Source organism: Bos indicus, chromosome 18 (genome assembly GCF_029378745.1).
Source record: "Bos indicus isolate NIAB-ARS_2022 breed Sahiwal x Tharparkar chromosome 18, NIAB-ARS_B.indTharparkar_mat_pri_1.0, whole genome shotgun sequence".
Taxonomy (NCBI): domain Eukaryota; kingdom Metazoa; phylum Chordata; class Mammalia; order Artiodactyla; family Bovidae; genus Bos; species Bos indicus.
This window is the reverse complement of record NC_091777.1, coordinates 35,473,094-35,500,910: the sequence shown is the minus strand read 5'-3', so window position 1 is coordinate 35,500,910 and position 27,817 is coordinate 35,473,094. Positions and strand designations below refer to the sequence as shown.

General features: G+C 45.4%; 1 protein-coding gene across 1 annotated transcript; it reads left to right on the top strand.

Moving 5' to 3' along the window:
- Positions 1–46: 46 nt before the first annotated feature.
- KCTD19 (potassium channel tetramerization domain containing 19) lies at positions 47–27,696 on the top strand. Its single transcript, XM_019980253.2, has 16 exons — positions 47–114; positions 2,805–3,101; positions 13,335–13,485; positions 14,467–14,658; positions 15,883–16,014; positions 19,070–19,280; positions 20,431–20,591; positions 21,874–21,977; positions 22,464–22,606; positions 22,799–22,882; positions 23,144–23,258; positions 23,638–24,265; positions 25,604–25,795; positions 25,968–26,122; positions 26,464–26,565; positions 27,456–27,696. The coding sequence occupies exons 1-16, from the start codon at positions 112–114 to the stop codon at positions 27,567–27,569; spliced, it is 2,784 nt and encodes a 927-aa protein (XP_019835812.2). The 5' UTR covers positions 47–111; the 3' UTR covers positions 27,570–27,696.
- Positions 27,697–27,817: the final 121 nt, after the last annotated feature.

Below are 27,817 nucleotides of genomic sequence, written 5' to 3'. Positions count from 1 at the left end.
AAGCCCCGCCCAGCGCCGCCAGGCCCCGCCCCGCCCCGCGCGCCGCCGCGCTCCCGAGGTCCGTTATCTTCCTGGTCACGTGCCTGTCCACCCGCTTCTGGAGCCTGGACCATGGTATGGAGCCCACCCTGGCGGGGGCACCAAAAACAGTAAAACAGGGAATGGGTGCGATGTGGTCGAGGACTGGGGCTGTGGGGTTAGGGACCTGACTCTGGGACACAGGGTGGATATAGGCCCAGCTTTGAAGAGTCTGGGGTCTAGTTTTGAGGAGTCAGAAGAATGTGCCTGCTTTGTCAGTTGAAGGAACTCTGGGGATGGGGGGTGGGACTCCAGGTCTGAAAGGTGAGGCTGTGCCTCGGACGGGGTAAAGTTCTTCAATCTCAGTGCTTGGGGAATGTTGATTTTGAGGCAAAGCGGTGCCCTGGTGGGTGAACGTAATGGCGGGTGGGGGATCGGAAGGATTGGGTTGGAGGGCAGCTCTCTGAAGCATGATGGAAAGCTCCAGATACGAAACCCTGGCTCTGATGAGTTGAGGTCCTGTATGTAGACCGTGAGGTAGTTCTAGAAATTGATTTGGAAGCAGGATCAACTGATTGATCTTCTTTAGGGTTGAGGAATCAGTGTGGGGAAAAGAGATACACTCTTTGGAACAGAGCCGTCTATGGGGTTGCACAGAGTCGGACACGACTGAAGGGACTTAGCCCCAGCAGCAGCAGTGATGACTACAGGCTACCCTGTTTCCTGAAGTCAATCTGACAAGAAGCCTTTTGTCTTTCAAGAACTACAGGCCCTTGTAGGGCCAGCTAATCACCTTTAAGGAGAATAGAAAGCAAAATCGTGTTTGCGTGCATATTTATGCTTTCTGGTCTAGGTGAGATCCTTACTCTCAGCTTGTCGTGTTCAGCCTTAGCCATGTTTAGAAAGGCCAGGATTTAAAAGCTTTGCGACTCTTTAAAAGCTGTCCGACTCTTTGCGACCCCATAGACTGTAGCCTACCAGGCTCCTCTGTCCATGGGATTTTCTAGGCAATAGTACTGGAGTGGATTGCCATTTCCTTCTCCAGAGATCTTCCCAACCCAGGGCTCGAACCCAGGTCTCCCGCTTTGTAGACAGACGCTTTACCGTCTGAGCCACCAGGGAAGTTTTAAAAGCTTATACTATGCTAAATCACTTCAGTCGTGTCCGACTCTGTGCGACCCCATAGATGGCAGCCCACCAGGCTCCCCTGTCCCTGGGATTCTCCAGGCAAGAACACTGGAGTGGGTTGCCATTTCCTTCTCCAATGCATGAAAGTGAAAAGTGAAAGTGAAGTCCCTCAGTCGTGTCCGACTCTTAGCGACCCCATGGACTGCAGCCTACCAGGCTCCTCCATCCATGGGATTTTCCAGGCAAGAGTACTGGAGCGGGGTGCCATTGCCTTCTCCGTTTAAAAGCCTAGATTAGCTTATTAGATTGGTTTTTCCACCTTTGCTTCTGAGAGTCTTGTCACCATTTTACAATTTATAATCCTTCTCTTCATGTCCCCTTTAATCTAGCCTCAAACATGACATGTATAATTGTTTTTCTTTATATCTGAATATTTAAATCAGGCTTCTTATAAGAGAAAAGAACCTCACTCCCTTCTTCATGGCATGCATTTATTTTCTTTACCCAGATGTCAAAATTGGAGATGGCAGGTTTTTGTTGGAGAATTGGACTTTTCCTCCATTGAGCAACAATCTCCCCTACCTCCCAGCATTCTAATGCAGATTTTGAAACATTTAGAAAGTTTGAAAGAATTTTACAGTGAAACTATATAGCCACCACCTAGATTCTATGATGAACATTTTGCTGTAGTTGTTTAATCACATATCCTCTATCCATTTCTCCATTGATTCATCTTATCTTTTGATAAATTTAAAAATAAATTAGAAATATCGGTACATCACACCCCAATCACTTCAACGTGCCTAATTTTTACCTAGAATTTGTGAACCTGAAACAATTAGGTTTTGTTTTTGACCAGTAAAACGAGTTTATTTGGGAACAGTAAAGAACTGCAACTCAGGACATGCAATTATGGTGAACCACATGCAAGACTGGTAAAGTGGAAGAGAGGAAACTTTTGTAGAGGAGAAGGGGAAGTTGGGAAGGGCTGTTATTTAAAAAAAAATACACTGGAGGAAACTGGGAGTTTGAAGTTTAGTGACTTTTCATTGGCTGAGTTGTGGCAGTGTCTCATTGGTTAAGCTGTCCTAGGCAAGGAGAAAATCATTCTTCCTCTGTTGGCCAATAATAGGGTATGAATTTTAACATCAGCTTGTGAATTTTTGCAAAAGAAAAAAAATCAGTTGGAATTTTCATAGGGATTGTGTTTCATAGGGATCAATTTGAAGAGTATTGCTACCATAACAATATTGTCTTCTGATCCATGAACATGGAAAGATTTTCCATTTATTTAGGTATTTTAAATTATCTTTCAACAATGTTTTGGGGTTTTCAGAGTACAAGTATTATACTTCTTTTGTTAAATTTATTCCCAAATACTTTGTTCATTTTGACACTGTTGTGAATGGAATTGTTTTCTTAACTTCAATTTTTTATTGTTCATTGCTAGCATATAAAAATACAGTTGATTTTTTATATTGATCTATACCCTTCAACCTTCTTGAACTTATTTCTAGTAATTTCCTAGTGAATTCCTCAGGATTTTCTATTGCAAGATCACATAATCTACAAATAGAGATAATTTTACTTCTTCCTTTCCAATATGGGTGCTTTTTATTTCCTTTTATTGCATAGATCTCTTTTCATTTTCTCTTTAGGAGGAGCCTGGTATGCCTCATGAGTCAGCAGAGGATTTGTTTCATTTCAATGTCGGGGGCTGGCATTTCTCAGTTCCCAGAAGCAAACTTGCTCAGTTCCCAGACTCCCTGCTATGGAAAGAGGCTTCAGCACTGACCTCTTCAGAAAACCAGAGGTTGTTCATCGACAGAGATGGTTCCACATTCAGACATGTGCACTATTACCTCTACACCTCCAAACTCTCCTTCTCCAGTTGTGCAGAGCTGAACTTGCTCTATGAGCAAGCACTGGGTTTGCAGCTGATGCCTTTGCTGCAGGTAAGATATGCTTAACTTCCAGAAGTGGTGCTCAATAATATAGGCTTTACATTGCTAAAAATCTGTGTCCTTTTATATATTGGTTGCTGAGATGATCCTCTAATGAGAAGGTGTGATGAGAGAGTTAAAGTAATAAACAGTACATTGTAAATGCATGTTCTGAATAAGGGATTTCATCCTAACTCTGCCTTGTCTATACCAGCAGTCACCACAGACCCCCGGATAGACCTTTCCATCGCCTGAGATGGTGATCTTAACTCTTGGAAATCCTAATTTAAGCTTCTTTTTGTTGTTGAATTTTGAAAGGTGAATACGCTAGAAATTATAGGATTTACTACATGCACTGTGTCTGAGATTTAAAATCTGAAAGATGTGTCAGACAACATTACTTCTCATTGTGCCTGTTAGGTACACAGTGTTCACTTACAGCAAAGCAAAAAAGTCCTTCAAACTGCAGAATCTTTCCTTTGTCTTCATTTCTCTGTTTTCCAAGACTATTCTTGGTGTAAGAGCTTTAAATACCTTTACTTTGAAACCATCATAGTATCACCAGAGAACATTACCTTCTTTCCTAATTTTTCTTCCAACTACAGAAATCATTTCTATGGTTTATCTTAAGTAGTTTATTTTTTGTTTTTGAACAATGACTTTTTTAACCTGGAAGAGCTAAATATTATAACTGGGAAAGACCATTGGTCTTGCTCCATATTAATCCCACTGTCTGGACAAGGTGTTGTTTACTCTGTCTTCAGAAGCACTGACTCAACAAGCCACAGTGCAGCTCAGTGTGGTACCAACCATGCCTCCCCAACACCTCAAAGAGGAGAACTGATGTAGTCCCTGCATATCTGGGTCATACAGGATCGAGAACATCTCACAATGCATGTTTTTATGGACACTGTTTACTAAATCAGTATTTAATGTTTAAAAGGTATTATATATTTGGAAATCAAAACCCATATACTCATCAGTGCAAATTGTTGTATATTCTTTTTATTTTTTTTAAGTTACCCACCTGAAATAAAAATTTTTTCAACTATCCCAGGAACTGAACACTAGAATTGCTTACAATTGCTTCATATTCACTTAAAGGACCTGGAATGTCAAGATAGCTGCTGACTTTTTTTTGGCTCCACCATATGACTTCTTCCGCAACCAGGGATCAAACCCAGGCCCTTAGCAGTGGAAATGCAGAGTCCTTATACTGAACTGTCAGGGAATTCCCAAGCACCATTTAATGGGGGAAAGGAGGGAGTCAGTTGTTCATTGCAGAAAATCAAAGAGATCTATGCAACTTTTTGAAGAACTATTTTAAAGAGCACAAGGCTATTACACAATTTATCAAGCCCTTTAATTCCTTTGATGTCCTTATTTCCCAAATTGAGACAAAATATATTTGGGAAGCAATTTCTAAATGGGTGGTAACAACTCAGCAGCCAATGAATTGGTCCAATTCCAAAGTTGCAAGTTGTGTGAGCAGTAGCAGTATTTGAAAAATCATATAGATCTGCCTCCCAAAACAGACCATAAAACAAGTGCTTATGTTTCAGAAATGTTGCTCTCAAAGAAATAAACATTTAGGCCAACCCAGCTTAAGTGGTATTTATTCACTGAAGCAGAGTGTAAATACAGCTGGAGAAAAAACACAGCAATCTCAAGCAAATCAATAGCCTCACACATTTCCATCACTTTCCTCACTGTTAAGCCCTGTCCACGTACTCAGGTTCTTGCCTAAATGCACAAACAGTTTGCTTGGAGAAAACAGAGTTTGCCAATTCTTAGTCTAAAGACCCTTCTCAGGCAGCTGGCTTTAATGCATTTAGCCAGTATTTACTGAAAACTTTCTAGGTACCAGACATTATTCCTATGGGTTTTAAGGAACATATAAGATGATCCAATAAAAATATAATGTTAACCACATTTGTGAGCCATATGCGTAACTTAATTTTTCTAGTAGCCACATTAAAAAAAAAAGCAAGTGAAATTAACAGTATATTTTATTTAACCCAGTATATTTAATGTTGTCATTTCAATATGTAATCAATATTTTCTTTTTTATAAAGTATTTATTTTTAATTCATTTATTTTTGGCTGTTCTGTGTCATTGCTGCACACGGGCTTTCTCCGGTTGCATTTCTCTTCTCATTGTGGTGCCTTCTCTTGTTGTGGAGCATGGGCTCTATGGAGCACAGGCTGTAGGACACTCAGGCTTCAATAGTTGTGGGGCATGGGCTTAGTTACCCTGCTCATGTGGAATCATCCCAGACCAGAGGTCGAACCTGTATCCCCTTCACTGGCAGGCAGATTCTTTAGTCACTGGACCACCAATGAAGTCCATGTAATCAGTATTTTAAAATTAATATATTTTACATTCTTTTCATGTACCAAGTCTTCAAAATCTGATGTGTGTTTTACACTTACAGCACATCTCAGATTCAGGCTATCACATTTCAAGTACTCAATAGTCACATATTGGACAACACTATTCTCAATTGTTCTAACCTGTTAGTGCTGCTTGCTCACTGTAGAGTACTTCAGATTTAACCCCTAACAATAAAAACGGGACTTTGCCTCCCACTAAAGTTCCATGCTCTTAACACGTGGCATATCCTACTCAAGATTATCTATAATATAGTAAGTTTTGTTGGAAAACCATAGAGGAACCAACTAGTAGAATGAGATGGGAAGCATCTGGAGGACAGGTGGTTGAGCTCACAGTCCTACTCTACTCTTTACCCTTCCTCATTCCCTCACATCCCTACCCTTTAGCTCTCCCATTCCTCCTTGCCATCTACCTGCCCATCCTACCTCCTTCCGGCCTATAGCTTTGGCCTTCAAAGGGCACACTCAGTACCTATTATTATCTTGATTCTAAGTGTAACATTAACATGTATTGAGCCACCAATCACAGGCCAAGTACTGGAGACACAGAATGAACTATATAGTCATATAAGGTCAGATAGAGGTGTGTGCTATGAAGAATAGAGCAGTGTTTCCTGTGAAATAGTGAAAGAGTTCTGTATTCTAGAACTTCTTGGGGTTTAAGAATGTGTTTATATGATTTTCTCTTTAAAAAAATTTTTTAGGTTCACTTGTTTGTTGTTTATTTCTTGGCCACATTGCATGGCATGTGGGATCTTAGTTCCCCAACCAGGGATTGAACCTACGCTTCCTGTATTGAAAGGGCAGAGTCTTAACCCCTGGACCACCAGGGAAGTCTCTGATTTTCTTTTTTTCATGTGTAATTTTTATTTATTCTATCAGGCACCACCCTTATAGTACTGGAATATGTTGAAAGAATAAAGCATTTATATCTAATCTGTTTTTTAATATACAGTTGTGTAGTATGTCATAAGTGTAGCAAGTTACTGAGGTCAGCTACTCCTTTAGAAAGAGTGGTCAGGGTTGGATTTATTGAAGGCAATATTTGAGCAGAAGACTGAATGAAAAAGGGATAAGATATGGAGATGTCTAAGAAAAAGCTTTGAGGCATAAGAACAATAAACACAAATGCCCTGAGGTTAGAATGGCTTGGAAGAGGCAGACTCAGCAGCCATTGTCAGGTGCAGTGAGAAGCAGGGAGGTGCCAGGACTTCCCTGGTGGTCCAGTGGTTAAGACTCCACACTTCCACTGCAGGGGACAAAGATTCAACCCCTTGTCAGGGAACAAAGATCCCACATGCCACACTGTGTGGTGGTGGGGAGTAGAGAGATGTCAAAAGTAGATGAGGTCAGAGGATGTTACAGATCAGATCTTGCAGAGTTGTGTAGGTGACTATACAGGATCTATTCTAAATGTTATAGGTAGCTTTTGGAGATGTTTAAAGAAAGAAATAAAATTATCAAATTTAAAATTTTAAAAGATCATTATACCTTAAGTTACAATGGTTGTCAGGTACAATGTCAGAAACATGAGCAACAAAAGAATTAGATGAATTTTCAATTTCATCGAAATTCTAAAATTTTATGCTTCAAAGGACACCATCGAGAAAGTGAAAAGACAACACACAGAAGGGAACGAAATATTTGCAAATCACTAATCTGATAAGGGACATGTAATCAAAATACATAAAGAACTCTTACAACTAAACAACAAAAAGACAATCAAATTTAAAATGAGCAAAGGGGATTTCCCTGCTGGTCCAGTGAAAGCCCACTGGAGAGTTGAGAGTCCACCCTCCAATGCAGGGGACACAGATTTGATCCCTGGTCCAGGATGATCCCACATGCCACGGAGCAAGTGGGCCCATTTGCCACAACTAGTAAGCCCGAGCTCTAGAGCCCATGAACGACAACTAATGAGCCCATGTGTTGCAACTACTGAAGCCTGAGTGCCTAGAGCCTATACTCTGCCAACAAGCATAATCACCACAATGAGAAGCCCGCACACTGCAATGAAGAGTAGCCCCCGCTCACTACAACTAAAGTCTGCACTCAGCTACAAAGAGCCGGTGCAGCCAAAATAAATAAATTTTAAAAGTATTTGAATAGACATTTCTCCAAACAAGATATACAAATGGGCAATAAGCACATGAAAAGGTACTCAATATCACTAGCCATCAAGGAAATGCAAATCAAAACCATCATTAAGTTACCACTTCATACCCACTAGGATGCCTCTCATCAAAAAGACAGTAACAGGTGTTGGCAAAGATAGGGTGAAATTAGAACCCTCATACACTGCTGATAGGAATGTAAATTTGTACAACCTCTTTGGCAAGCAGTCTGGCAGTTCCTCAAAAAGTTAAACATGGTGTTACCATATGACCCAGCATATACCCCAAATAAATTAAAACCTACAAAATGTCCACACAGACACTTGTAGACTAATGTTAATTAGCAGAATTATTCATAAAAACCAAAAAGTGAAAACAACCTGTATGTTCATCAGCTAGTGAACAAACAAAATGGTATATTTATACAATGAAATGTTATTTGTCAATAAAAGGAATGAAATACTGATACATGTAACGATGAAAATGAACTTTGAAATGTTGTGCAAAGTGAAAGAATCAGACGCAAAAGACCGTATATTGTATGACTCCACTTATATAAAATGTGCAGAATAGGCAAAGTTACAGGGACAGAAAGTAGATCAGTGGTTGCCTAAGGCCAGGGTACAGGGTGAGAAGGATACAGTGAGCAAAAATGGGCAACGGACTCTTAAATGAGCATAGGGATTCATTTTATGATGTTAAAATAGATTGTGATGATGGCTGCACAATTCTGTGAATATGCTAAAAATTACTCAATTGTATAATTTAGGTGAGTAAATTTTTTCATTTATATATATAATATGAAATTTATTCACATTACATCTCCTGCATTGGCAGGCAGATTCTTTATGACTAACACCACCTGGGAAGCCCATATAATATGAAATTTATTCACATTAGAAATAATATGAAACATTTCAATAGCGCTATAAAAAACCATTAACTTCCGGCTTAACATTAGGAGTCAGCAAACTACATCATGGACCAAATTCAGCCCATTACCTTTTTTGTACAACTTATGAACTAAGAATTGTTTTTACATTTTTAGATGGTTAAAAAAAAAAAGAAATATATTTTTGACACATAAAATTTATATAAAAGTCACATTTCAGGGTTCTGAGGTACAGGCTCAGAGGGAAAAATCAGGAGTTTGGATTTAAATGTATTAAGTTTGACAGGCAAGAAAATGGTGCTCGTTAAAATTCTGGATGGTGGTGGGGGCAGGCAGCCAGATGTATAGATCTGGAATTCAGGGAAGCAGTCAGGTCTAGAGACATAAATTTGGAGTCCTCAAGGTTGGTATGTAAATCCTCAAGCCTGGATGGTTAGGAATGTCGTATCTTGTTCACAGGGGGAGCATAAACTAGTCTGTACATTAATGCCACAGTGCTTCATAGATTTTTCTGTGTAATTCGGGAAGTCCCCTTTGTGTAAATGTAAGCTGCTCCAAGTCTCACAAACATACTATCAGCTTGGTTGGGAGTCACAGCTGCTACTGCAAAGTGTGAAATTTTTCTTCAGGATAACTCACAAGGCTTCAAGATTCCCTTTTTATTGCCTGCCCGAAGTCCACCAAGGACTTAGTATGTTGAATACATGCTAATTGTATTTACTTTTTCATGCCTTCTGAGGACTTGTAAGTTTGGAAACTTGAATTGTTCCACCTGTGAGTGTTCTGCTACCGGCAAGCAAATCAAATAGGCCTGCAACCCTTGTGCTCAAGGGGGCCAGGAGTGTTTTTATGTTGATCACACAAATGTTGATCACACTTTTAAGAGAAAAGACCACTGACAAGTCTCACATTTCCATTTTCTTATGATATGAGACAGATTTCCACTGTGATCTTGTAAAGGCACATTTCATAAACAGCAGATACTTACCCCAACAGTGTACCTCATCTATGGATGTGGGTAAGTGGACAACTCAAGTATAAATGCTTCAACATGGCATCAGGGCTCCTCACAGGACAGCCCATCTGCTTGTCCTGGCTTATGTTCCAACACATAGATAAACCTACATGCATGCATAGACACACATGCATGCAGACATGCTCACACTCAAACACACACATACACACACGCCCACCTCTTAATGTCCAGTCATGTCACTGAGCACCCTAAATGCTTCCTCTCAACGTTTTTTCACTTGCTGTTCCCTCTTTATAGAACATTTCCCCTTCAAGAATTAGCCGAAATGAGGCCCACAGGAAGACTAGCCTGATATTTCCAGGTAGTTTGCCTCTGCTCTCAGATCAGTGCTAATTCTGTTGGGATCATGTATTCATACGTCTTCCTCCCTCACTAGCTTGTATTCTTTTCATGTTTACATTCCCAGCATCACAGTACTGGGCCCATAGAGGGGTTTAATAAATGTGTGCTGACCGAACACTGAATGATGTATCCAAGATGATGAGTGAAGGCTGAATCTACTTCAGGGTGGGGGGCTGGAGCTAGCAGTGGAGGGGCAGGTTAGAGATGCTGATAGGTGTGTCTTATTTGGCTTGTTTGGCTGATAGCATCTATTCTGCGTATCCTTTTGTTCAACCAGTCTTGCTCCTCTGAGCTTCCAAGTGGTGCTGGCCCTTCTTGTCTTTACAAAGCACTTGGAGATTTGCAAGCTCCCCCAGGCTCTCTTACCATCACATTCCTTCCAACAGCCCACATCAGAGCATAAAGCTTCTCTGAGCACTGCTGCTGTTTTGGAAAAGCTAGATTAAGTCCCAGGGCTCTGCCAGTAGGACATTTGTCAGCCATCTTTTGGCAACAGTGCATACACACACTCGCCCCCATGCCATCAGTCTTATGTTACTTCTGATTGACATGTTTTCACTATAATCTGAGCCAAAAGCAACATTAATTACCTTGTGCTAGCAGTTAGCCATTTGAATTCGGGTCTGTATTTCCATAAAGAAATCCTCCCTCTAATAATTTCTAGGTCATAACATATGAAGAGTAAAAGTACTAGGAGTAGTATTCAGGCAGACAAAAGGGGAATTAAAGTCCATGGAAGACCAGCCACACATTCTGGCAACTTTAGTCAGCAAAGCCAAGGGGCAGCTGAAAGCATAAGCTCTCTGACGTGCTCTTCACTCATTCATTCATTCCACAAAAATACATTGAGATCCCACAAACACTACTGTGGTTGCTGTAAATGCAGTGGAGAACAAAACAGACAGGGTCCTCATGGTCTTGAAGGTTATATATATTCGGGGAGACTGGGAGACAGTAAATGAACAAGTAGGTGTTACTAAGAATAATAAAGCAGAGTAAAGGGGTTAGGGGTTCCATGGATTCTTAGAGCAGCCAAATGGCTTCCCATGAGTGGAAGGCCTTATATTTCTAGAAATCAGAGCAGGGATTATCTGACAGAGTTTAGGAAAAAATCTAGTTGAGGCTCCTGGGTCTAATGCATGCAGCATGTTCCTGACTGGCAAAAATTGCAATCCTTGTAGATTTACTTGTTTGTTTGTTTTTTTTTTTTTCCTTCCCCGTTTTAGATTTGTCAAACACTTCTTGGAGGATATGATACTGCTCACACTTTACATTAGTGGAAGTAGCAGGAAATGGAGACAATTTATAACAATTTGATTTTTATAAATTAGACCATTCCTTCAACTAGCACACCTCTCAAGCTAATTGAACTCTCACTTCTGACCTGCCCCAAAGGACACACCTGGGTACCAAACAGCACCTCCAAGGGGATTTAGGTCCATCCTCAAACAGGTTGTTCTCCTGGGTGGCATTTCCCTCCCGCAAGAAGTCCCCTCCCCAGAGGCCAATTTAGAATTGTTCAAGAGTGCCATTGTTCCTTCCACTGAGACAGAATCTCAGGATTTAAATCTGCAGATGAACTAAATGGCCAGTTCAGGTTACTGTGATCTGGTTAGATTAGGATAGGCTTGAAATGATAGGATGTCTCTTGCAAGCTCTCACTAGTTTCACTCCCTTTTCATACTACTTCACCCAATTTTGCTGTTGTTGTTGTTGTTGTGCCGGGTCTCAGCTACAGCAGGCAACCATTTCTCAAATGAATGCATGACAGACTCTCTTCTGCTGTTTCACATATGCAGTTTTCTCTTCCATTGTTCATTGCCTCCAGGAAAGCACTCCCCATGACCTCACCATTATCCAGTCCTTCCACAAATCCACCAGCCACTCAAAGTTGGGAAGATTCCCCACTGTGGTCCCCTCCTTTTGCAGGTCTTAAGCAGTTATGGGGGTGCAGTTTATAGCCATGGCCACCAGAGGGCTCTTCTCAAAGCTCAGGATTCCTTGGGCAGCTTTTGGAGAGCACCTGTACGTCAAGGCTGTATATTGTCACCCTGCTTATTTAACTTATATAGAGTTATATTGTACTTATATAGAGTACATCATGAGAAATGCTAGGCTGGAAGAAGCACAAGCTGGAATCAAGATTGCCAGGAGAAATATCAATAACCTCAGATATGCAGATGACACCACCCTTATGGTAGAAAATGAAGAGGAACTAAAAATCCTCTTGATGAAAGTGAAAGAGGAGAGTGGAAAAGTTGGCTTAAAGCTCAACATTCAGAAAATGAAGATCATGGCATCTGGTCCCATCACTTCATGGGAAATAGATGGGGAAACAGTGGAAACAGTGTCAGACCTTACTTTTTTGGGCTCCAAAATCACTGCAGATGGTGACTGCAGCCATGAAATTAAAAGACACTTGCTCCTTGGAAGGAAAGTTATGACCAACCTAGGTAGCATATTGAAAAGGAAAGACATTACTTTGCCAACAAAGGTCCGTCTAGTCAAGGCTATGGTTTTTCCAGTGGTCATGTACGGATGTGAAAGTTGGACTGTGAAGAAAGCTGAGTGCTGAAGAATTGATGCTTTTGAACTGTGGTATTGGAGAAGACTCTTGAGAGTCCCTTGGACTGCAAGGAGATCCAACCAGTCCATTCTAAAGGAGATCAGTCCTGGGTGTTCTTTGGAAGGACTGATGCTAAAGCTGAAACTCCAGTACTTTGGCCACCTCATGCGAAGAGTTGACTCATTGGAAAAGACTCTGATGCTGGGAGGGATTGGGGGCAGGAGGAGAAGGGGATGACAGAGGATGAGATGGCTGGATGGCGTCACTGACTCGATGGACATGAGTTTGAGTGAACTCCGGGAGTTGGTGATGGACAGGGAGGCCTGGCATGCTGCAATTCATGGAGTCGCAAAGAGTCGGATATGACTGAGCGAGTGAACTGAACTGTGTAGTAAGCAGGTTCTTTAATTAGCTTCACACTGAATCTGAGGTGTTCTGTCCATTATGAGGCTCTTAGAGAATAAAACACCCACTCCAGTGTTCTTGTCTGGAGAATCCCAGGGACGGGGGAGCCTGGTGGGCTGCTGTCTATGGGGTCGCACAGAGTCGGACATGACTGAAGCGACTTAGCAGCAGCAGCAGCAGAGAATAAAACTGGTCATGTGGTGCCTTTAGAGGACTACTTTTTAATTATTAACTATAAATTACTCTTAAAGTTGTATAAGATAAATTTTTATCACTCAAAATTATAAAGCAGAAAAAACTGCTTCAAAACCATAAAGGAAATATTCATCGATATTTTGAGTAACAGCATATCATCTTATAGACTTAAATTCTTACCTAAATTGAGTGAGTGAATTTATTTCAAAACACTTTACCATATCCTAGTATTTTACCCCAGAATTGGTAGATATTTACTTGGTTTAAAATTTTCAAAGCAATAATCTTCTTTATCTAACAGACTCTAGATAATCTGAAGGAAGGGAAACACCATCTACGTGTGAGGCCTGCAGACATACCTGTTGCCGAGAGAGCATCTCTGAACTACTGGCGAACGTGGAAGTGTATCAGCAAACCCTCAGAATTTCCTATAAAAAGCCCAGTCTTCACAGGTATCACCACAGGTTGACCTTTTGTGAAGCCCAGATCAGCTTCCCTTCTCCTCACTCTAACAGAAGTGGAGAGTGCCCTGATTTCTGAACTAGTTCTAAATGATTTCTCTACCTTCCTGTCGTCTCCTTTGATTTTGTACCTGCCACATGCCCTCTCCATGGCTGCTTACCCACTGGAACTAAGCATCCTTCTCCATGTTCATTCCTTTGCATACTGGTTTCACCTGGGCAAGGCCAGGCTGCCCTCCACCCTGTCCTAGTGGTCAGGGAACTCTACCATCAAGTCACCTCTAACCACCACACAAGGAATGTCTCCAAATGACCACTGCTTGGTGGGTGCCTTGTAGTATAGACTGACCTATTTGAGACACAAGAATAGACATTCATGATTATTGATGGGTTTAGAGCTTTGGGGAGAGTTAAAAGGATCTATTTTATCTGTAGGTCATTTATTTTATCTATAGTCGGTTTGACCAATTAGAAAGAAACAAATGAGTAACCAGTATGAATTTTTCAAAATTATTTTTCCATTTTATTACTTAAAAAAACTAAAATTCTCACCATAGCCCACCCCAGGCCCTTTCTTACTATCCTAACTTCATTTTGGCCATTTCCCTCCCCCATGCCTTCCTAAGCTCTGGTCACCTTGGCTCCCTTTCATTCCGTGAATCCTGCAAGTAATGTCTCCCCAGCTGGATAACAGTATGAATTTAATGACTTTAAGTATATGAGCCAAAATTTCACATGTCCCACTGCCCTTCACTGTAGAATAGATAGATTTCTCTTGCCCTGTTCCCCACCACACCCTTGCCAAACCTAGGGTTACACTGAAAGGAGTGAGAATGAGGAGGCATCTGGCAGGGGCCATCTCTGGGATGGTCTCTCCAGCTTCCTCTGGGCCCCCTAGGTCAGTGAGCGCCCCACCTCTGAAAGCCCTGACCTCTGGAAGTTGGTGATGCCCTTCTGCACATTTTCCTCCAGGCCTACATGATAAGGCGCCTTTGGGACTCATGGATACACCACTGTTAGACACAGAAGAGGAAGTGCACTACTGCTTCCTGCCCCTAGACCTAGTGGCCAAGCATCCAAGCCTGGTGACTGAAGACAACCTGCTGTGGCTGGCTGAGACCATGGCCCTGATCGAGTGCGAGTGCAGCGAGTTCCGCTTTATTGGTGATTGTTTTATCATGGGGGAGGGGAGGTGCCTACGGGTGGGTGGATAGGGCTCATCCACCCCTCCTGACCCCACACCCCTTGGAAGCCCAGCTTGGGCCTTAGGGCCTCAAGACCTTCCCTGAGCAGAGCTGGTGAAAGCATGACAGAGCCTTCCTGGAGGCAGATGGATTCCCAACATTAGGCTGCCACTAGCCTCAGGGCTATTTTATTCCCTGTTCGTTTTGGAAGGGCCTGGGTGTAAAGGGGCACTGGAAACCACCTGTAGTGGTATCAGGGGCCACAAGAGTTGATGTGAAGGGCAAGACCTTGAGCAGAACTCCAAACTACTCTTATTTCTCTGCTTTTATGTATCCATCTAGGCTGTAGACCTCAGTTTCTCTTGCCATAAAATGAGGAAATAGAGTTGTTTCAAAGGATAGTCCCTTCCTGCTCTCATCTTCACTAAACTCAGGATAAAGGGGAAGAAGAGGGGATGGTGAAAGGTTCCCCAAAATCATTGCAGAATTGTCTGCTTGAGCTAGTGGCCTAAAGAGGGATAAAATTTTCAACCCTGGACAGAAGAGAGCCTCCATTCTGCATTGCCCAGGACAGGCTCTGGTGAGGTGTGAACTCACCTGACTCTTAAGATGCTGCTGCTGCCTAGACGAACAGGGAAGGAAACGCCCAAATGGTATTGGGGCCCAAATGCCTGGAACCCCAGCCTTTCCTGTTCATAGTCACCTGGGAAGTTGTCTATAATATGTTTCTGAATCTTGAAGTTGATTCACACAGGACAGTAGCGCTGGCTCCATCTCTGCCTCCCACACTGAATCCAGGCAGGGGCAAACTGCACGCGCCACCAGCCAGCCCAGGCTCGCCCAAGCCCTTCCTCTCTAAGCGACAAGACAGCTCCCTCTTTTGGAATGACCTGCTCTTGGGTCAAGACTCATAGGGTAAGTCTCAGGGCCAGTGTGCTCACCAAGAGAGCCTACCTGCCTTGGGAGCCCAAGGCCAGACTATGGGAAGCCATACCCACGGACTCAAACACAGGAAAATAATTTGGGATCTTTCACCTTGAAAACCACAGACTGAAAACTAATCTAACCAGGTATGTTCAGTAATTGTTTCAGAACAAGGAGAGCCTAGGATAAGCTGCAGCATCAAAAACCTCCCAAAACCTGGACCTACAATTAGATCAGAAATAACCTTCTAAACCCATTTTGTTTCCCCTTGCTTTTCAAGTGAATTTTCTCCGCTCACAGAAGATTTTGCTACCAGATAATTTCTCCAATATAGATGTGCTTGAAGCAGAAGTGGAAATTCTGGAAATCCCTGAGCTCAGTGAAGCTGTGAGGTTGTACCGAATGAACATGGGTATGTCCCCAGGGGAAACGTGCCCTCCCCTTGACATCCTGGGGCAGTCTGGGCTTTGACCAGAAAAGCCAAAAACAAACATCTTCCCTCCCACCAACCACTTTGATTGGCGGTGACAGAAGCGGGTGTTTTGGCTGACTTAGAATCTGAGAAGAGAAATTTCAGCCTGAAACCTGGCATGCCCTCTGTCTGCTCAGTCTTCCCACTGAAATGTAGGTAGCTCAGCCCAGACTGGCTGGGGAGGGAGGCTGGGCCTGAGGGCAGGTTTCCCAAGGTCAGGGGAGGTCTGCCCTCCTTTTGGACAAGTCAAACAATTGGGAACTTATAACTAACCCCCACCTGCCACTCCCGCTGTCCTTCTTCTTTCAGGCACAGCTGGACGGCATGCGAAATTCTTGGGCGAATTCCCCATAGTACTTCAGTTATCCCACCCACCCCCAAATTCCCTTGTCCTTCCTCCTTCGAACCCCTGGCTGCTGTGCCTGTTTCTGCCTGTTCCTGCCACTTCCTGACCCTGATCCAGTCCAGCCTTCAGGCTCCCAGTCCAATATCATGCTAATTTGTCCCTCATATTTTTTTATTAGCCTTTCACCATCTCATTTCCAAACCCTGCATGTCTATGGAAGCTACTGTATATATTGCAAGAGTCAACTACCTTTGCATGGCCTCAGTGGGCATTCTGAGAATGCATAGAACTCTTACACATGTGAAGTTTGGCCTGTATGTTGCCAGACATTTATTCTGTGGGAATCAGATCTTCCCTGCTTTGAGGCCCAGTTCTTCTAGACTTTCTCCCCAGACAATTGGAGTCCTATTCTATTTGGGGGTAGTAGAATCCTGCAGCAGGTCTCAGGAGCCTCTTAGGATCTTCCAATCCACTTCAGAGGGTGTGAGTTCAAACCTCTCCCCCAGGGCTTCTGTTCCTCAGAGAACAGAGGTCAGAGAGCTGAGCAGAGTAGGGCCTGCTGTTCAGGAGTTATGTGAAGCTGGAAGGGAGGCATGCTGCTGGACGGGCTCTGTAAGCCATCAGCAGCCCCCAAACACAAAGCCTGTTTTTTTGCCTTTCATGAAGCACCATAAGTAATGGAAACAGCCCTGGTAGTCTTGAAAATAGAGTCACCCTCGAACCCCTGCTCTGGCCCACCTAGCTTTGCTGTTTGGGGCAAGGTACTTAGTAACTAACGATGCTCTCAGGACATAGTTTCCTCATCTGTGATAAGAGGAGAATACCACTCCTCCTGCAGGGTTGGAGACAACCCACAAAAATCATCCAGCAGTTTGCTGTTGGCCCACGGGTGCCACTGGGACAGGCTCATGTAGACTGAGCATTATGGCCACTGCAGGAGAACAGTGAGGCAGGAACACGACCACCCAACCCAAAAGTAACACTAGACAATGTGTCTCGGGAAAATTCTGCCTAGGCGTGTTAGGGACTGTGAGTCTGGGAAGCCTGTAATGATATCAGGTTCTCTGCTATAGTTGTCGTTCTTTCAGTTCAGTTCAGTCGCTCAGTCGTGTCCAACTCTTTGTGACCCTATGAATCGCAGCACGCCAGGCCTCCCTGTCCATCACCAACTCCCAGAGTTCACTCAGACTCACGTCCATTGAGTCAGTGATGCCATCCAGCCATCTCATCCTCTGTCGTCCCCTTCTCCTCCTGTCCCCAATCCCTCCCAGCATCAGAGTCTTTTCCAATGAGTCAACTCTTCGCATGAGATGGCCAAAGTTCTGGAGTTTCAGCTTCAGCATCATTCCCTCCAAAGAATCCCAGGGCTGATTTCTTTCAGAATGGACTGGTTAGATCTCCTTGCAGTCCAAGGGACTCTCAAGAGTCTTCTCCAACACCACAGTTCAAAAGCATCAATTCTTCGGCGCTCAGCCTTCACAGTCCAACTCTCACATCCATACATGACCACAGGAAAAACCATAACCTTAACTAGACGGACCTTTGTTGGCAAAGTAATGTCTCTGCTTTTCAATATGCTATCTAGGTTGGTCATAACTTTCCTTCCAAGGAGTAAGCGTCTTTTAATTTCATGGCTGCAGTCACCATTTGCAGTGATTTTGGAGCCCAAAAAATAAAGTCTGACACTGTTTCCACTGTTTCCCCATCTATTTCCTATGAAGTGATGGGACCGGATGCCATGATCTTTGTTTTCTGAATGTTGAGCTTTAAGCCAACTTTTCCACTCTCCTCTTTCACTTTCATCAAGAGGCTTTTTAGTTCCTCTTCACTTTCTGCCATAAGGGTGGTGTCATCTGCATATCTGAGGTTATTGATATTTCTCCTGGCAATCTTGATTCCAGCTTGTGCTTCTTCCAGCTCAGCGTTTCTCATGATGTACTCTGCATATAAGTTAAATAAGCAGGGTGATAATATACAGTCTTGATATACTCCTTTTCCTATTTGGAACCAGTCTGTTGTTCCATGTCCAGTTCTAACTGTTGCTTCCTGACCTGCATACAGATTTCTCAAGAGGCAGGTCAGTGGTCTGGTATTCCCATCTCTTTCAGAATTTTCCACAGTTTATTGTGATCCACACAGTCAAAGGCTTTGGCATAGTCAATAAAGCAGAAATAGATGTTTTTCTGGAACACTCTTGCTTTTTCCATGATCCAGCAGATGTTGGCAATTTGATTTCTGGTTCCTCTGCCTTTTCTAAAACCAGCTTGATCATCAGGAAGTTCACAGTTCATGTATTGCTGTCGTTCTTTACCCATGGATAATTAGAGCAGAGCTTAGAACTAAGGGAAATTCCTGCTGAGACTGGGCCAGATGGCTGTTCTGAAATTCAAGTGTTAGCGATACAGCAAATTAATCCATCTCCCACACCCACCTCACCTCCCTTCCAGTGGATAGTTTTGACCTCAAGCAGACTGAATATAAAAACTGTACTGATGTTCAGCAGATTCAGATGTGGCTGTGCCAGGAAATAAGCTCCCACTAAGCCTCTTCAGTACAGATTCAAGACAACAGTTGGAAGCAAGACCCAAAGCTTCCAATACTGTTTTGACCATGAGCACCCTAGGAGTCACCCCTTTCTCTCCGGCACAGGTGGCTGTTCCCGGACCTCCTGTCCTCCTCCAAGCCCTGGGAAGGGGGGCCGTTCAGCAGGCCTAGAGTCTGTGAAGCCACTGTACATGATGGCCCTGGGTCTGCTTGTCAAGTACCCAGACTCCGCACTGGGACAGCTCCGCATTGAGAGCACACTGGATGGGAGCAGACTGTACATCACCGGGAACGGGGTCCTCTTCCAGCATGTTAAGTAAGGCCCTCCTTAGAGAATGCATCATCCCACTCAGGCTGAGCTTTACCTTTCTTTAGGAACCACCCTGGGGCCCTGTCCATGAGTCAGAGGAAATACAGGACAAACCCATCATTTTAGCCACTCCACCATCTGCATCAGTATCACCAAATCTGGGCCTCAGAAGAGAGGGCTGGTGCCAAGGTGTACGGTTCCTAAGGTTCAAAGGTCTCAAACTGTATCCTCTGCAATCCATCTTGGTTCTAGCCCTGCGCTAGGTCCAAGGTGGCCAGGCCACAGCCGCAACACTCAGGGTGCTGGATATTCCCCCTGCCATATTCCCCCTCCTACAAAAAGTCCTCCCCAAGGACACACAGAAAGTCCAGAACCAGGGATGAGCACCCTGCCCCCCGCCAAGAGCAAGGCAAAATAGGCTTCTTGAAGGAAGTGATACCTGGCCTATGCCCTGGGGAATGAGCTGAGACTTCCTACTAGTGCTGGGCACGGATTCTAATCCTGTTTTATAGAAGGGCAAACATGTTCTGAATAGAACTCTCTTAGGCTCACAAAATACACTGGTACCAAAACTAAAGATAGAAGTGGCTTTTCCTAAGCACCTGTGGAGAGGGTCAGCCAACCTCAAACACTATCTTACCCCAAGGGTGGGGCCTTTGTGACCCACCCCCATCCATCTGTCCCAGAGATGTCCCACCCCTGAGGTCACAGGGCACAGAGGGCAAAGAAAAGTGCCTTTAGAGGCAGTGGGGTTGATATTCAGGTCCCTAGCTTCTTTCCTGGGCATACAAGGTATCAGTTATCTCCCAAACCATGACAGGCTGCCACACAGTGATTGAGATGTCTTGGGGCGGAAATAGAGTGGCTAGGCCCTGGCTGGATTCTGGAACCCAAGATAGGGCCTGGAGGCTTGCACCTAGTCTATTTAGATGGCTTTGCTGAAACAGGTCAAGCTCAGCACCAAAAGGATGAGTCTGTGTGTCCAAATTTACCCACTATGAGACATCAACAGAAACCAGTTAAGGAAATGATGTTAGTGGCCACAGGTTTGAGTTAGTGTTTAGGGCAAGACATTATAGATATGGAAAGGTGATGGACTGGACTCCCTTAGGGTGCAGTGCTGGAGCACTCTGTGACAGGGCTTTCCTCTCGGCAGGAACTGGCTGGGGACATGCCGTCTGCCTCTGACTGAGACTGTTTCTGAGGTGTATGAGCTCTGTGCCTTCCTGGACAAGAGGGACATCACCTACGAGCCAATGAAAGTGGCTCTCAAGACTCATCTGGAGCCAAGGACTCTGGCACCCATGGATGTGCTCAGTAAATAAAGAAGCTTCTCAGTTTGGATGCAGCATCAGAGGAGGGTCTAGGGGATAGGAAAGGAAAGATAAAGCTGGCCAGAGCCAGAAACTATAGATGGAACAGGAAAGGGAAGCCAGACTAACATTTGTGGGTTTTGCCTAAAAGGAAACTTTCATGTAGGTGACTCCTTCCCCACACCAAGCCCACAAGTAGCCTCAAGTAGTACAGACTAAGCAGCGCAAACGGGCCTGGTGGGGGCTGCATGGGTCCCCCAAGGGCAGGCCCGCTCTGGCCCTGGGAGCTGACACTGTGCCCCTTGGGTCTTCACAGACATCCAAAGAATGGTCCCTGGGTTCATTTAACAGGGGACATGGAGGCTCAGGGAGGGAACCTGCTCATATTATGAGATTGTGGTCAAGCTGGGATTTAAATCTGAGTCTAAAGCCAATGTTGTTTCACCAGCTGCCTATAACTGTTTACTAAAAAAAAGTTTTGTATCAACTTATGCTATATTACTATCATTCAGAAACAATGTTTATTGGAGCACCTACCATAAACCAGGACATCAGATAACACTAGGAGTATAGAAGAGAGCAAAACAGACCCAGTCTCTTCTTTTCATAGGGTTCACAGTCTAATCATATACCTCTTAGTTATATCATCTGTTTATATACCCTTCATTCATGACAAAGTTCACTAGAAACTAATTCTCAAATACCAGAACAAAGCCTAAGTTTAGTCATCCCCAGGAAAAGGGTCATGAATTCACCTTCCCAGAATAAAGCCTATTCTCAAGGCTTGGTCTCTGTAATGATTTGATGAGAGGCTGGATCTGTGATATCTGCCAAACCATAAGCACAAACGTACAGAGGGACTTCTAGCTCCAGTCTGAGTGGCCAAGTGGAAAATTACACACCCAGGACACACCCAGCCAGAAACGGAAGGGCTTAGCAATGTAGGTAGAAAGGAACATTAGTCAAGCTTTCTTGGGAGAGGTGGGCTAGGAGTAGAACAGTGGTGCCCTTGGGGTTGGTGGCCCTCCCCCAACTCAGAATCACCAGCTGACCCTCCAAGCTACTGTTTTAAACCCATCTCACCATGCAGGAAACTCTATGGTAAGCCACAGGGGAGGCCTGAGGAGCAGAGAGAGCTGGTGTTAGGGATTTCTGCTTCTCAGAGTAGGCAACAAAATACGACTGATGAAGATACTGAGTCTTAACATGTGATACCTTATTGACCAAATGCCCTACCTAATGTCCTTCTGGCCATGTGACATGTTCCCTCTCATTGGTTTCCTTAGATGAGGAGTGGACGGCAGAAATCACTGTGTATTCCTCCCAACAGATCATCAAAGTTTATGTTGGAAGCCACTGGTATGCAACCACCCTGCAGACCCTGCTGAAGGTACTGCTGGCCTGAGGCTGCCCTCCTCTCCTTGTGGCTTCTGTGGCTGAGATGCTCTGGAACCTGTCATGACTCTCACTCAGCCTCCAGCACCTGCTTAGATCAAGGATTTTTCCCCCTACTCCTAGGTCCAGAGTGCTCTTACTGCATGAGCAGCAGGCTGGGAAAGCCTTTAGGAGTCTGGGTAGGGAGGGGCCTGGACCAAGGCAGGACGTAGGGTGAGGTCCCCGACGCCTCAAGGGAGTGGTTGAGGAGCCAGCAATCCTTCGAGCAGAGATGACGTGCTCCTCCCTGGATGCTCTGCTCCTCATGTGTCTTCTTGTGGCCAACAAGACGGGGAGATAGAAATCCCAAAGCCTCTGCTCTGGAATGGGTGGGAAAACGAAGACTGCCCTACTCCTTAATGAGGACATAGCCCTTTAACTAACAGACTAACAGACTAACTAACTAACTGACTAACAAAGTCTGATGTTCAACCCTTTGCAGTATCCAGAACTGTTGTCCAACCCTCAGAGAGTGTACTGGATAACATACGGACAGACCCTGCTGATCTACGGGGATGGCCAAATGTTCCGACACATTCTCAACTTCCTGAGGCTTGGAAAACTATTTTTACCAACTGAATTTAAGTGAGTGCAGGAAGGAAATCATATGATGAAACTCCCATCCCTCTGCAAGGAGGAAATTTGAGTTTGCAGCCTTGACAGAGATTATGTTATTTCCAACATGTGAACTGCTGTTCAAAGCAGCCACTCTGGAGGCCAACAACCCCATCCGCATTCCCACCCCAGATGCCCAGTGTGACCTCTTGTCATTCACAGGGAATGGCCCCTCCTTTGCCAGGAGGTGGAGGAATACCACATCCCATCTCTCTCAGAAGCACTTGTCCAGTGTGAGGCATACAAGTAAGGAAACCACTCCCTTGACACCATGATCTAAAGTTTGAACCTTTATATGCCTCTTGGGAATCCTGTCCTAAGTCCCACCTCCCAGTAGGACCTGTTCTCCTTATTAAGGGGATGGGGCAGGCCCAGGACTGGGCAGGGACCTAAGCAAAACTCTCTAAGGCCCCTCCTCCCTGAGTGAACTCTCAGCCAAAGGGCACACCTGGTCAATGGACTAGTGGAAGCTTCTGCTCACTAACCAAACCCTCTTGGGATCTGCAGGTCATGGATCCAGGAGAAAGAATCTGAAAATGAAGAAGCTTTTCCCATCAGAAGGCTGCACGTGGTAACAGAAGGGCCAGGGTCACTGGTGGAGTTCAGCAGAGACACCAAAGAAGTAAGTTCCAGCCTCCTCTGGTTTGGTGGTGTCCTGAAAGGGCACCAGCACAGGGCTCAGGGGGCAGATCCCACTCCTGGGGAGCATGGCAAAATGAAAGAGACAGGCCTACATGGCTCTGGCACAGTGACTGGTTTCTGAACACAAGTAAGTGCTGACCACATGAGGCCTGGCATGCTGATATGCCCTTTTGGTGTGTGAGAGGCCCCTGGGCTGGTTACCAACCCCACTCCAACTGAGCAGATCTCAAACGTTAGACCCATGTGGGGGATGAAATTGTTCTGGGTAAGCAAGCGAAGTCTTAAGAGACCCAGCTTATCAGATCTTGGGTAAGGCTTCAGTGTACAACATGCCCAGAGCTGCTGTGCCCTCTCCCCAGACCATGGCTTGCGTGCCAATGGAGTTCCAAGACTGCAATGACCGAACTATGTGGAACAAGGCCAAGGGGACCCTGGCCAGGTCCAGCCAGATAGAGGAGGCCGAACAGTACTCCCAGACAATCCAGATGTCCTTGTGCCGAGGTGCCAAGAGGGCAGGTAATCCCAGCACATACTCACACTGTCCTGGCCTATGTGCCAACCCTAGACACTGGGGGGGCCACCCTGAGAGTCCTCCCAAGAAGAAGTGTACCACTGTCAACCTCACACAGAAACCTGAAACCAAAGACCCTCCTGTCACCCCCATGCAAAAACTTATCTCCCTGGTAAGGGAGTGGGACATGGTCAACTGCAAACAGTGGGAATTCCAGTCACTGCCAGCCCCCCGGAACAGCTCCTTGGAGGAAGCCACCCTGCAGCACTCCTCAGGAAGTGAGGCTGTTTCCCAGCCCAGCACCTCAGCTTCCTGGAAAGGCCATTCCACAGCCTCAGAGAAGGACCCGGGCCCACAGGCAGGGGCTGGAGCCGGAACCAAAGACAAGGGGCCAGAGCCAAACTTTAATCCATACTTCCCCATGAAAAGAGCTGTCGCCCTGAAGGACTGGGGCAAGCAGAGGTCAAAGGAGAGAGGTGAGTCCTATCCCATCCTTGACCTAAGTCCCATTTACAACAGAGAAGGCAAACCTTGGCCAAGACCACAGAGTGAGTTAGTGATTAAAGGAGACTAGAACTGCGCTTTCACTACCGCCAAGCAAAAGACCCAGAAATGACAGGCACGCTGGCATGGCCTGGGGGCTTGAGAAGCCACATGAGGCATATGAAAGGAAGGACCTATAAAGCAATAGGGGCACAAAGAAGGGTTCAGGGCTGAGGAGTCAACGGAGGAAAGGAGAAATCTTGGGTGCTTGTGGAAACCTAAGTCATGGGTCTAGCAGCTGGAAACCAGTCTTCATAAAGTGATGAAAGATAAGGCTGATGACATTAGGAATCAGGACAGGTCTTATGGGTCAAGTTCAGGACCTGGTACTTTGTTCCAATCCTAAGTGGAGCAGCCAGCCACTGAAGCATTCTATACAAGGGAGCAAGCACAATCAGTTACGCATTTAGGAAGTTTGTTCCAGGGGCAGAGGAAATGCAGTAGCAGAAGGTAAGTGTTGCAAGTGCCAAGACCATCCTAGGTGAAACAGTTTAGGCAGTTCGAGGAAACACGAAAGGATTGGGCCAAGGAGGGGACAGGTTTCTGATTTGGGTGACTGCAAGGGGGTGGACAGTTACTGAGGTGGGAAGGAGAGGAGTAGGACTTGGGGAAGAGGACACAGTGTGTATGAAGTACTGATGGGCGTCCAAGGGAAGAAGTCCGGGAGACAGAAGAGTATATGGGGACCAGGCTGAACAGAGAGGAATGTGTGTGTTGGAGAAGTGAGGAGCAGCCCAGAGAAGTGGGCTGAGAACTGCTATTACGGACTGTTTCCTCTGCTCTCTCAAAGCCCTTCCTCTAGTATTCTGTCATTTTCTCTTTCAGTGGCTTGTGTCATGCTTGGAGGGGTCTTCCTGGGCCCTGCCTGTGAGCCCACAGTTGGTTTGTCAATCATGTTCTTCAGAGTAGACATGCATCAGCAACCCCCACACCCACCCGCCCCCCGCAAAAGCTCATCTCCTAATTTTACAAAGATTTCCAGTCCCAATTCCAGCTGGGTTGTGATCAGCTCTATTTACTACTAGCCTAGTTCAACAGATGATTTGGAAAGTTCCTTGGAGTTCTGAAATTGAGGATGTAGCTTGCAGTGATTCCAGGGTGATGAAGAGAGGAGAGTTAGAACATGGCCCTGCCAGCTCAGGCTCCCGCTTCTGAGAAGCTGGAGGTGAGGGCTGGTGACTTGACTGCACTGGTCTGTTGCCAGAGGTCTCCTCCCTGCTTGGGCTCTGATGGAGCTTAAGGAGAGACCTCTCCCCACGTTGTTTTCACAGAAAATCCTGCCTTTGAGCTGACCCTGCCTGAGGCCAGTGAGGGGGACAACACAGGGGTCATCCTCAAGGTGACCCACCCCCCCGTGGTGGGCAGTGATGGCTCGTGCATGTTCTTTGAGGACAGCATCATCTACACCACGCACATGGACCACCTCAGGCGCACACCGCCCCCAGCCAGCCCCCAGCCCCGAGGTGAGGCTCTGGAGCCAGGCCTGGCCCAGCCCATGGGCAGATGCCTGAGTCCCCAGCCAGTTACTTCAGGGATAGGGTCTCCCTGGAAGCCCTGAACTTTTCCCCCTAACCAAGGGTGGCTCTGAGGCCCTCGCTGTGGCAGATGTGGCCACACCCCCTCTCTCCTCCACAGAGGTGACTTTCCTGAGTTTCTCTCTGTCCTGGGAAGAGATGTTTTACGCACAGAAATGTCACTGCTTCCTGACTGACATCATTCTGGATTCCATCCGGCAAAATGACCCCAAAGCCATCACAGCCAAAGTGGTCTCCCTGGTCAACCAGCTGTGGGTACGTGTGATTGGCCCCAAGCCCTATTCCTTCTCCACTGTCCCCTCGCTTCCACAATAATAGTGCAAGACAAGAGGGGGCAGCCAAGACAAGGGGGAGCAGCTAGGGGAAGAGATCAGGGGCAGAAGGGTGGCAAGAAGGGTAGGGACCAGGAGACAGGGCGGCAGCATCTGGGCCGAGCCATGGCCAAGAGGCAGTTTGAAGTGACAGTACCCCTTGACCTCTGCGGCTTCTCCAGGCCCAGAGAAGCCCCTGCTCCGCATCCCACTTTAAGGGGCTGGGAGCAAATGTGGGTCAGGCTGTGGCCTCCAGCCCTGGCTGACTGTGGGCTCTTCTGGCAGACCCTGCACATAAGCCCCAAGCAGTTTGTGGTGGATTTGCTGGCCATCACTGGATTCAAGGATGACCGGCACACCCAGGAACGCCTATACAGCTGGGTTGAGGTGAGGCCACCTGTACCCCACGAGAAATGGCGACCCTCTGGATGCCTCAGATGGACACTGTCTTGCTGCATGAGGGCCAAGCCAGTGCTGCCCAGAAGGCGAAGATAGGGAACTGGAACTCTAGTCGCTGGTCCCAGGGAGGGAGGAACAGTGGCTGAAATTAACCTGTCCAGAGTGGTCAAAAAGCAGTATTTGAGTCACTAGTTTTCTCCAGTGCTTACCAAATTAGCCTTCATCACTAACAACCCTGGCCAGGGATGCACATCATATGAGCTCGTTTTGAGGTGTTGAAATCAGAGAAACTATTGGCAGTCACATGCTTTCAGTGAGTTATAGATACCAACAGCACTTGATGTCAATACTTTTGTATTATACATTCCTTTTCTACTTAAGCTGCTATAAAGCAGTTTTTACAAAGAAAATTCTTCAATAAGGGCAAAGGAATAACTCAGGTTTTTGTTTTTTGAGTCCTTAAAATAATTTTAGAATTCAAATTTTTATTTGAATTTTGGAGGTGAAAAAGATTTGCCTAATTTTTCATTAATCTGGTATTTCTGTAATCAAGCACCTTATTATAACACCTTTCACCATAAACATAATAGTGCCAAGTTACTAGCCTCTGCCTAGTCTGTTGATTGGAAATGAAGTCAGCATCTACGATTAGGAAGTGGAAAACCAGTGACAGGAAACATGCACTTTTGATCCTCTATTCATTTCATTCTGTGTCCTGGTAGCCACTCTGAGCCCCAGGTCTGTGAGATGCCTTTAGGCAGAACTGAGGTCAACAGCACTAGCTGGCCTTGCCCCCAACCCTACCCTCACCCAGACAGGAGGACCTCACAAAGCTAGAGTAGCAACCAGCTAGGAATAAGACCAGCCTTTCCTTCCAGCTCACGTTGCCTTTCGCCAGGAAATATGGCCGCTGTGTGGACCTGCTCATCCAGAGGGGCCTATCAAAGTCTGTCTCTTACTCTGTCCTGAGCAAGTACCTACAAGATGGCTAAGGTGCCCGGCCATGCTTGGGGAGATATGCTGCCCCCACATCCCACCCATCCCATTGCCAAGATGCATTTTAACCAGGGATGTCTCCACCGAAGGGTGCATTATCAGTTTATTTTTTATTATAAACAAATAAAGGATAAATCACAAGTCAAGGGTCTGGACTCCATCTCTGAGAACCAAAGACCTTACAACCAGTGAAATGATCTTATACAACTCTAACTGAAAGCTATTCAAAAACCTCTGAGTCCAT

Excerpts from the sequence above, each read along its gene's own strand:
- KCTD19 (XM_019980253.2), top strand. Across the intron at positions 22,883-23,143 it reads GTCCAGTGTGAGGCATACAA|GTCATGGATCCAGGAGAAAG; the intron begins GTAAGGAAACCA and ends TGGGATCTGCAG. Across the intron at positions 26,123-26,463 it reads CCCTGGTCAACCAGCTGTGG|ACCCTGCACATAAGCCCCAA; the intron begins GTACGTGTGATT and ends CTCTTCTGGCAG.